General features: G+C 41.2%; 1 protein-coding gene across 2 annotated transcripts in view; it reads left to right on the forward strand.

Annotated features, from left to right (window-relative positions):
• The window catches only part of LOC129857858 (X-linked interleukin-1 receptor accessory protein-like 2), a 319,391-nt gene that overhangs the window by 248,207 nt on the left and 59,165 nt on the right, over positions 1–12,019 (forward strand). For both annotated transcript variants that reach the window (XM_055926503.1, XM_055926504.1), the window contains one exon: positions 5,130–5,204. In XM_055926503.1, coding sequence (XP_055782478.1) covers positions 5,130–5,204 — 75 coding nt within the window. The remainder of the gene's footprint in view (positions 1–5,129; positions 5,205–12,019) is intronic.

Here is a 12,019-nt window from a genome sequence, read left to right on the forward strand (position 1 = left end):
TCCTAGACATTTCCACTTCACAATAACAGCACTTACAGCAGGAAAAGGTGGCATCCTATGAAGGTGCCACGTTGAAAGTCACTGAGCTCTTCAGTAAGGCCATTTTTACTGCCAATGTTTGTCTATGGAGATTGCATGGCTGTGTGCTCAATTGTTATACACCTGTAAGCAACAGGTGTGACTGAAATAGCCGGACCCGCTAATTTGAAGGGGTGTCCATATACTTTTATATATATAGTGTCTGAGGTTATTTTCTGCACATGCATCCTTTTTTCTACGCCAAATCCACCACTGGTGTGCGTGGCCAAAGAGCTTTTATCTTCCTGTCATCTGACCATAGCACCGGCTCCAATCCAAGTGCCAATGCCCTTAAGCAAACTCCAGGCGTTTAAATTTGTTGGTTGCTCTCAAAGGTTTTTTTCTGGCAACCCTTCCAAAGAGCCTATTGGCATGGAACTAGCGTCTAATTGTAGATTTGGAGACTTGGTGACCTGAAGATACGACCAAGTTCTGTAATTCTCCAACTTTGGCCCTTGTTATATTTGTTTTTTCGGCGTGGCTGCACATCCAACTTTTCTGGACCTTTCTTCCTGACAGCTAAAGGTCCCGATGATTCTGCACATGTGCGGGATTCTTTACTTTACATACAGTCTCTTCTTTTAGTCATAGAGAACAGGCTACTCTGGCGAATGGTGCTCGTTTAATAAAGTTAGATCAAATCTGAATACATTTCTGCAAGATCACATAATGATAGTATTTGAGGTAACAGAACAAATATAATAGCATAGTATAATGTTACTGTAAGAGAAAAAACACCACTTATTTTAGGATGATTGAGCGAAAGGCCATATTTTTTCTCATGCGACCACAACCCAACAGCTGTCACGGCTGTCAAAAGAAGTGGACCAAAGTGCAGCGTGGTCAGCGTACATATTCCTTTTATTTGAGAAAATGCCGCCAACAAAACAAGAAACGAAAGAACAACCGTGAAGCTTACAGGGCATAAGTGCTAACAAAAGTCAACTACCCACACTGAAAGGAGGGAAAAAGGGCTACCTAAGTATGATTCCCAATCAGAGACAACGATAGACAGCTGTCCCTGATTGAGAACCATACCCGGCCAAAACATAGAAATAAAGAAACATAGAAAACAAAGCATAGAATGCCCACCCCAAATCACACCCTGACCAAACCGAATAGAGACATAAAAAGGCTCTCTAAGGTCAGGGCGTGACAACAGCGCTCCTCACTATGCACAATGTGTGCTTTGATTGAAACAAATCACAGGTATGCTAAAGTTTGTTAACACCATTTGCTCAAAACTGTGCTCACTGTACATAATTTGAAAACAACACTGTACATAACTAAGAAGATCTAAATGCATATTCCCATGAAAGTGATAGAGATCAAATAGTTAGCAGGCAGATACTGGATGGATATTTCACCAGGAAAAGTCTTTCATCAATCACGATTGACAGTGAGAAATTTGAAGGGGTGGTGACCACAAAAATGTGTGCGTAAAGTAAGACGACGACATCAACAATATTTTCAAAACAAGTTGTATTATTTCTATTCTTTATTTTATACTGTTTCTTTATCAAGAAAGGGAGAAAGTTGTAAAAAACGAAATGGTACCGAAGCACACACATCGCCACTCGCCAGTGACCTGATAAGCTGATTGTGGCCTGGCTGACTGATCAATGCTAGCTAATGATGTGAAGTTCGCGAACGATTAGTTCTTTTTGTACAACTCTTTTTACAGACTCGAAAGTCATGATTTGTTTTTCTGACAGACTTGTTCATTTTAGTTGTTCAATTGACCAGCTGGCGGCAATGTGTCCTAAAGTAGGATTGGTATATGCTCCTCCGGCTCAGCGGCAATACGATATTGTGCTTATCACTCTCACAGCAGTCAAGCAATAGGGTCCGCTGAGAGTCGTTCACAATCTAGTCCGATTCCGGCCACAACTAGACCTCTTTTCAAATGTATCAAGAAATAATCATATTTGTATGCCTATCAATCAACAAATGTACAATGTTTAAAGTAGACTTTTACACGTTTCGGTCACAAATGACAGCTCCAAAAGCCTCCTATTCTGAACGAGAGGCTTGTAGAACCATGACTCTATCGAGTTTTTAGTGTTCATCGTTCGCTGGTAGGGGGTCCTGCAAGCTCTGTGCGTTACTGACTCAAATGAACGAAATGAGTCGAAAGGTTTGTTCTTGTAACTAAAGGAGTCGTGTAGCTTGTGCTTTATTTACGATAGTTTGACAGCTTGCAGATTATGAAGTTATAGACATGTAATTGTTCTCAGAAATCAGTCCTGAGCGCACAGCCAGACTTTCCCGACTAGATACATTGTATGCAGTGACTCGTTTTTTTTCTTGAGAAATACTGCACTTTAGCTAGATGTAAAATTGCACGATTATGACCTCCTCTGCAAAAACATCTACATTAATGACAGATTTCTTGACTTATCCTAGATTCATTCGGACTATTTTTAGGAGGTGATAGTGGCTATGTTGTTGCTACGGTGACTCTGGGGGGACAAACAACAGTAACTGCCAGGGTACGATATGTGAACATAAAACACCCACATCTAACAACACCCCCAAGACAACTCCCGTTTGGCTTCAGTCATGATGCTAGCATTTCTTAATGAGCAATCTTCAAAACAAGGCCAAATCAGTCTCTTCCTTGTTAATAGCCCATTGAAATCATTTTGAATTGCTTGACTTTTTTTCTCACAGTGAGATCAGTCAATGCCTTGAGTTGTATGGCAGGGCAAAAAATCGATGCTTTTCCAGCTGTACGCGTGTAGCTGCCTTTGAACAGCTAGAGGTGTCCTTTGAGATATCCTATATTGTTTGACCACTTCACTTACGTAATAAGCATCTGTGACAACACACTTACTGCCATGTTTTGTCATGTTTTCAGAGGACCAATCGAAAACATCACACATGTTACGACTCTGAAGGAACATTTCACACCCTGCTCCAGTAGTGTTATTTCCAATGCAAATTTGACTCTGAATCCATTTAAACTACATGAAAGCTCAGCATTTCCCTCTGTAGTGCATTAGCAAAGTGGATACAAACACACACAAGTCAAGTATACTGAATATTGCAACAGGAGCTCTGAAAATTCCTGAGGGGAAACGGACAGAGTGTAAAATGGTGCAGCCGGGCGGAAAATTATTTTTAAGATCTTTAAGATTACCGTAATATTTGAGAATTTTACCCCACATTTAAAAGCAAACCAGGCTAAGTACTTGATAGGGAGAGGAATGATCATCTCAGGGTTGCTTACTTTCAAGTTCCAGAGCAGAATTCTGCTTAGGGAATATGCAGATGTGAGGTTTCAAACTGCAGTGGTAAATAAAGAGTCCACTGTGTTGATATGTACAAAACATTCCCATACCATAGCCACACTGTGTTTGATGTGTTCCCTTTGAAGAGTATTGTCAATAAGGCATAAGCATGGCAACATACAAAATGTTAATACTTCATTTGTGTGTCCAAGTGAGTGTTTTCTCTCTCTCTGTGGAGAGAGCTGAGCTGAGGGGGCTGCTCTCTCAGGAGCAAGGTGGTGCCGCAGATAGGGGTCCGGCCGCAGGTGACCTACAGGGGCTGCAAAGGGGCCGGGAAGGGCCGGCACCCAGCGAGGGTGGTCCTGCCGGGTGGAGAATATTAAGTGGCTGTGGGTCTGCAGGCGTGTGGGCTCTCTCTGGCTCCTTGCTTGACAAGAATGATAGCTTTCATTTGCATGCTAAAGCTCCAGCTGTCCCCCCAAGATGGATGAGGGGTCCCAGCTTCATCCCTCACTCCCGCTACCGCCGCTCCTCATACAATGGAGAGAAAATTAAGTGGGGGCCAAAAAGATAAAAATGTTCATAACATACAATTTTCTTCTCTCTCCTTGAATTGAAGGTTGCTCTGAGGGTTTTGGCCCCTTTTCTCCCGGTGAATGGGCAGAGTAAACTGTGCACTGCCAGATATGCAGAACAAACTAACGTCATTGCTGTTTATATCATTAGTGTTTGTGTATACAGTGAATGCAGTGTCAATATTTTCGCTGACTCTGCACATTATATTCATTATGACCATTTTTATATACAGGGCAACTGCAATTTGAACTTTTCATGCAGCAAGTTTGTCTTGTATTGTACAAGGATTACATTAGTCGCTAATATTCTGACAGTTAGAAATTGCTTGAAAAGTTCAAAATTATTATTTTTAACAAGTCGGTTTCTTTATGTTGGCTTTAATGCTCTAGCAAAATAGATTATGCAGCTAAATAGAAAGAAAAGATGCATTTTAAAACTCACAGATATAATGAGCGTGTCAGGCAGTTCTAGCACTAATACAGTTCTATCCAAGAGTGTGTTATGCTCTCTCAAACTGTAAACATGAAAGCTTGCTGCTGCGATGTTTCACTTAAAATATACTCCAGCTAGCCCTATACCACAAAGTTCTCTCACTCATGTGTGCACCCAGCTTTTAAATACTGTATCTGCTTTAATTTACCTTTGTCAGGATATTCTAAAGCACAGAAACCATTTCAACACTCTTAACTAAACTCCAGGAGATCAAATACTTTCAGTGCACTCACATGTTTTTAGAGCATATCTCTAGATGATTTTATGTAATTAATCCACCGAGTTTTTACATTATCAAAGTGGCCCACGATTATTCAGCTCACTTCTGTATCCCACACTCTGCTAACTGTCCTGGTAATGCAAGTCTCTTGAGGTCTGAAGTGGTTCTAATTTACACATTTTCCCCTTCTAGTGTCCTCAAACTGAAATTGTGTATGTGTGTGTGTGTGCGTGCATCTGCATTTTAGAATGATGAAACTCAGCACTCCTCAGCAAATTGCTGGTGTTCCCACAAGCTAACTGATTACAGTATATAATATAATGATATTTGTAAATTATGTTTGTGGAGGAGTTTTGCCCGCACTGAAACAGCTCCATTCTATTTGCATGGATTACTGATCCTCTCAACATTGCTCAGTATGAGAAGCTGTGTAATCGCCTGCACAACAATATGTTTATTTTGTCTGTCCTATCTCTGTCTGTGCTATCTCTGTCTGTCCTATCTCTCAATGTGTGCTTGTTCTTTTACAGCTCTCCTCACAACCAGACCCCCGAAGGTCCTGTTCCCCACTGAGAGACAGGCCAGTGTTATAGATGTCCAACCGGGTAAGTCTTCCCCATGGGAGCCAGTGCTAACGCTCTCCTCTCCATAGAGCGGACAAGTGTAATTATAGACTGCAATAGTCAGGGGCTCCTTGCTGCTTTCTCTCCAACCGGGCTGGCCTGTTCTTCAAAATACATTTTACTGCAGTGCCTTTTGGATGGGGATACATTGCCATTGCTGTGTCAATATAGTTTTGGAGCTCTGTTTGTTGGAATGTCCTCTACTGTAAAGCAGCAGAGTGATCACCAACACTGCGTTCTAATGCCTGAGTCAACCTCATTAAAAAGTGTGGCTGCAATCAGCCAAATATGCCTGAGGGGGCATTTGCAATACATACATCTGGGGGCTAACAGAAAGTATAACACACAAGGCGGGCAAATGTTCCGAGAGATCAAAACAGAACACAGTATCACCACTGGCATGCCGGATTCCCCTGACCCTTGTTTCCATATTTAATTATGAGCTTGTTCTAACCTGGGGGAGGTGCCCGGCCGTAGCCTCTCAGCTCATTCTCCTGCACCTTGTACAATGTAGTCTAGAACATTTTAATAAAAGGGCTAAAATCCACTGTTGTCAGCGTGAAACAACACAATTCTTTCAAATCTGTGTCCATACAATGATTGTGTCAAGATTACACTTAATTTAAAACATTTTACCGGAACGTTACAACCACATATTCATACTACAATGTGCTTTCGGCACTTACCATGGAAAAAACCCTGCCTGCGAGGTATACAAACACTCTTCAAATCTTATTCTGGAGCTCAGGACCAGTTGACAATAACAAAACAATTGCGAGGAAGGCATATTTAAGCTGTCAAGTTGGGGTAAATTATAGGCCATTATTCCACATGCATCAACACAGAGACTGGGAGGAGACAGCTGAAGGGATGGAGTTTCCGAGCTCCTGCAGAGCCAAGGAGATGTCGTCGTCTTCTTCTTCTCCTCCTCCTTCCTCTTCTTCACTGTTCGGTATTTAAATAATACACTTCCCCTAACAACTGGCTCTGACATTATTGGTTGGCGTAGCACTCTACTACCTTGTGCAGTGTTCACATTCAGTTCTGCCATATTGTGAACACTATTCAGTTCTACTACTTCATGCAGTGTTCACATTCAGTTCTGCCATATTGTGAACACTATTCAGTTCTACTACCTCGTGCAGTGTTCACATTCAGTTCTGCCATATTGTGAACACTATTCAGTTCTACTAACTCGTGCAGTGTTCACATTCAGTTCTGCCATATTGTGAACACTATTCAGTTCTACTACATTGTTGCATGTAATTTTACGGTTTCCATGAGAAGTTACTTCATTTGGGCTTTTGTTAACCTTGCTTTACAGATACAGTAATTGTATACTCTGCTCTAGGTCAAGGTGTTCTGTGGGTGATTGGCACTTGGTACACCAATTACCCTCAGTGTTCAGTAGTCTTGCTAGAAGAAACCAGGCTGAATCCAAGCTGTTTAACAAATGATGTGTATTTTTCCCAGTTTAAGAACAACCCTGTTACCCAATCAGTGCATAATAGCTTTCTGGATAATACACAAACTGGACCTTATATGCCTTGCTTTACAACCCCAGGACATTTATTGCAGTTCCTCCTATGGAATAAATATCTTTACTGCTTTGCCATTCTCAATCGTTACCTTTCTCTGCGTGGTTATTATATTTCTGATAGGATGAAGAGTCGGGCAGCCCCAACCCAATTAAACTTAATAGAGTGAGCAGTCTGTATAACACAGCATAAATCTCTCTCATCCAGCAAGCCCCCTGCGCCCTACAATGGATTTCACACCTTCTGTCACAGGCATTCCATCCATGCGCATCAGGATTTATCGAGTGCCTGGGCGTCTGGAGAAAGAACCCCTAACTACGCCTGATACAGGAAAAAAATATCTCTGGCAGGGTGTGTGTGGTGAGCGTTTGCTCCAAAGGTATTGCCGTGTGAGTGAACACACTGTATGTTAATAATTGCTCGTAAAGTGTAAACACGACTTCCTCGTACAATATTGTCAATTTCTCTTATGTTGTTGTTGTTTTTTAATCTCAGCAATGGGGTATGAGGATTTCGTATCGATTTTATGTATTTGATATGGGAAAAAATGCTTTTTTTATGTTAAGTTGTTTGTTTGAATGATGAATAGATAGGGAACAGGGAATGGTCTGGGCTGCTTGAAGGAGAGAAAGTATAAACCTTGGGTGTTGCTAAGGTAATGGCTTTCTCAAGGATCCATTCTCCCTCTGAGGCGAAGGAACTGGTCATTTGTACTGAAAAAGGCACCCTAATAACAAAAAAGATATTTACAGCTTTGTGAGCCATGACTATACCCACTCTTGTGGTCATTGTTGCTTTATCTGCAAAAAAATTGTAGGAAGAGTGACACTGTCTCTAACTGACACACAGTTTTGTTATACTCATAGACTAACAAATACTGAGAGTGTTGAAATTAACAAAGGCTGGAATAAATATGGATGTAGATATGATCAACCTGTCCCTTACCATTACTCCTTGTAATCCACATAAAACATTTATGACGTGAATGTGAATATGCTTATGGCTCAAGAGACCTAACAGATTGAATTAAGTCCTTCTATATGATATCCAATCCACATCTCATCAAATTAAATGTGAGCTGTTAACTGCTCCGCCTCGAATGGGCAAAACAGCAGCGTCCCCTGAAAAAGGAAAGGGCTCCTTGACAAGAACCTGTAGCCCCACAAAATTGGTAATTAATTGTTGTGCGGCAGGCACTGTGGTGAGTTCTGGCGGCTGGACCATTAGGCCACAGCTGTCAGTGTTTATTAGCTGAGGAGACGCTAAGTGCAGAGAAGATTTAATAGCTCCATGGAAATCAGCTCCCCCGTACCCTTTACACGAGAAGGGCCTATTATTAGCCACAGGGCGCCTGATTAGCCGCCGGAGCATCTGAGAGGAGTGACACGATAAAGGAGAGGACCAAGGAGAGGCGAGCGTTGCGCCGCTGTGTCTCTGCTCTGTCTGTGGTTCTGCCTACTCTTCATGGACAGCCCCACGCCACAAGGGCCCTTCCAGCAGAGAAGGAGGAGAGAAGAGGCCATATTAAGACACAACGCCTGAGATTACACTGAGGCTCCTGGCTAGATGGATACACTGCAGGAGGAGGGGGGGGGGGGGGGGGTATTGTTAGCACGATGTTCCAGGAAAGCACATTATTCATCTCAAAAAGGGCCTATTTTTTTGTGCATTAATGTCATATCATGAGCAAAATCCTCATACTGTATATGATGTAGGATCTTAATTTGACCAGTTTCTCGGAGCAGGAAAAAATATTTATCCTGCAGCAACAGGAAATGTGAATTATTGTGTGGATTAAAATGAATGGACATTTTTGTAGGGGCAGATACATTTTTAGTTAGGGCAAATCAAGTCAAATAAAATAAAAGTGCAAATTACAAACTTTAGAAGCTTTAGAAGCAACTTTAGAAGCAAGTTTGCATTTCCTGCAACAACAGGATGATCAAATTAAGATTCTACATCTGTAGTTTGTCTTGACCTCAGGTGTGCAATAACCCAAAATGGCAGACCATAAATACCACTGTTGAATGAACGCCACATTCCCACATATTCACCTTGATCTAATCACAGGGTCGGTGACAAACGGGCAGTGTCATCCTCACGTAGGCCAATCCAATTATGTGAATGCATTCAGTTCCCCCACAGTGCACCAAGCATGGCTCCAGCATCTCCTGCTTCTGCTTGGCTCTTCAGTTTCTTGGAATTTGTGACACATAGGAAGACAAATATGTCTCTGTAATGCGGAGGGGTGGATTGGCACTCCATCAGTGTCTGGGTATTTATGCTTGATATAAATATCCAGAGAGTGACAGGAAACAGAGTTGGAGGCCCATCCCGTTGAGCGCAGAGAGAGCTGGGTGTCAGAATGATAGAGTAACGGCAGAGCGATTGCGCTCTGTGTAGGAACATATCTCTCTCACTATAATTTGTCATCAGAGTTGGTTGCAAGACTCATAAATATGTTAATTAGCTGTGTTTGCAACCTTGAGTGAGGGAGAGAGGGGGAGAGTAAGAGGAGGAGAGGAGTCAGTGGGGTGGGGTACAGAATCCCGCTGTGTGTTGTGTGTATCTGAGAACTACGGAATCAAGTTGTAATACTTAACATTGATCAACCGCAGGGTATTATGGCAGTAGGAATAGCTTTGACTTCAGCTTATTGTTTTTATGATGTGTTTGCTGTGTGTTTATTCCCATGCTTACACTGTACGCCCCATACAGTATGTAGTACACATTTATAAAGGTCTTAGCTTCTGGCAGTAGGTCGTTCTACCTCTTCTTGGAGCTGAAGTACATTAACAGAGCCTGTTAAGAAACATTCATATTAAGAAACATTCATTCCTTTGACACAACTCTCACAATAAAAAGCAAGCTAATTAGTGCTGGTTTGTTAGAGCAATGATGTACTTTTAATGCCAGTTTACCTTGGAAGTTGCTATATATGGCATATTTACTTTCATTTGTTTCAAACAATGTGTATAGTACACAGTAGTATATGATTTACAGTACCAATCAAAAGTTTGGACACACCTACTCATTCAAGGGTTTTTCTTTATTTTTACTATTTTCTACATTGTAGAATAATAGTGAAGACATCAAAACTATGAAATAACACATATGGAATCATGTAGTAACCAAAAAAGTGTTAAACAAATCCAAATATATTTTTGATTTTAGATTCTTTAAAGTAGCCACCCATTGCCTTGATGACAGCTTTGCACATTCTTGGCATTCTGTCAACCAGCTTCACCTGGAATGCTTTTCCAAAAGTCTTGAAGGAGTTCCCACTTATGCTGAGCACTTGTTGGCTGCTTTTCCTTCACTCTGTGGTCCAACTCATCCCAAAACATCTCAATTGGGTTAAGGTCGTGTGATTGTGGAGGCCAGGTAATCTGATGCAGCACTCCATCACTCCTTGAATTCTAAATAAATTACTGACAGTGTCACCAGCATAGCACCCTCACACCTCCTCATACGTCCACCTACTCTGCGTCTCACAAAGACACGCCGGTTGGAACCAAAAATCTCAAATTAGGACTCATCAGACCCAAGGACAGATTTTCACTGTTCTAATGTCCATTGCTCGTGTTTCTTGGTCCAAGCAAGTCTCTTCTTCGTATTGGTGTCATTTAGTAGTGGTTTCTTTGCAGCAATTCAACCATGAAGGCCTGATTCACACAGTCTCCTCTGAACAGTTGATGTTGGGATGTGTCTGTTACTTGAACTCTGTGAAGCATTTATTTGGGCTGCAATTTCTGAGGCTGGTACCTCTAATGAACTTATCCTCTGCAGTAGAGGTAACTCTGGGTCTTCCTTTCCTGTGGCGTTCCTGCTTGATGGTTTTCGCGTCTGCACTTGAAGAAACTTTCAAAGTTCTTAAAATTTTCCGGATTGACTGACCTTCACTTCTAATGAGTAATGATGGACTGTCATTTCTCTTTGCTTATTTGAGCTGTTCTTGCCATGATATGGACTTGGTCTTTTCCCAAATAGGGCTATCTTCTGTATACCACCCTTACCTTGTCACAGCATAACTGATTGGCTCAAACGCATTAAGGAAAGAAATTCCACAAATTACATTTTAATAAGGCACACCTGTTAATTTAAATGCATTTCAAAGCTGTAATCAAGGCAAAGGGTGGCTTCTTTGAAGAATCTCAAATATAACATATATTTTTATTTGTTAAACACTTTTTTGGTTACTACATGATTCCATGTGCTATTTCATAGTTTTGATGTCTTCACTAGTATTCTGCAATGTAGTTCAACTTAATGAATAAGTTGGTGTGTCCAAACTTTTGACTGGTACTGTATATCAAATATGTATGAGTATTAAACATTTTACCAAGCCGAGAAAGAACAAAGACAGTGATCATCATGCACGTTTCATTCCAAAATCCACATCTGCAATTTCCGTTCTGCCATTTCGCTGATCCTTTTGTTCTGTTTTGTTCTCAATTTTCATGTCATTCTGTTTCCCAAAATATACTTGCCAATAAAACTGTCACTTGTGATTGTTTCAGAAAGGTCTGCAGATTTTTGTTTCCAATAACAAGGGTGGGAGGCAGGGGGAATGACCAACTGGATATCACAGTGTCATTCTAATTGCAGGGGGAATATTTCTTGATCTTTTTATAATTAAAGATTGCCAATCTGGTGTACAAAAGCCCAAGGAGGTCCCATTCCTCATGACTCGTTACTAGTCAGTCAAAGATTAACTTGACATGGCAGTTTGCTAACATCGATCAAATGAAATATGATAGTCCTCAAAATATAGAGCACATAGCCTACTGGCCATGATCATAGTCCATAATGGTTTTCAGCAATTAAATAAAGAGTGATATCTCTCTCGGTCGTCAAAAGACTGTGAAACTCAAACTAGCAAATGAACCTCAAACCTCGTTTCAGTCTGAATGAACTTCCCTTTCGTCCATAATTAAGCCACTGTCTTCAAAGCCTTGATAAAGACAGTAATTACCCTGTTAACATCAGAAAAACGTAATTATTTGGTATCCTATATAAATGTTTTTCTCCTGGTTGCTAGACCACATCGCCAGGCTAGGCTTGGCTCTCTCTGTGTCTGTTGTTAGCATGCAGATGCACAAGTCAGATCATCAGTATTAAAATAATAATAAAGGCAGCTAATTAGTGGTATAATGACTTGTCCTTGACAGGAGCTTCTCTCCTCTCCTCTGCAGCACAGAGAGCAGCCATGAGAGCTCTATTAGGGATGTGTATAGAAGTCCAACCTTCCAAGTCCTT

Source organism: Salvelinus fontinalis, chromosome 6 (genome assembly GCF_029448725.1).
Source record: "Salvelinus fontinalis isolate EN_2023a chromosome 6, ASM2944872v1, whole genome shotgun sequence".
In the NCBI taxonomy this organism is placed as follows: Eukaryota; Metazoa; Chordata; class Actinopteri; order Salmoniformes; family Salmonidae; genus Salvelinus; species Salvelinus fontinalis.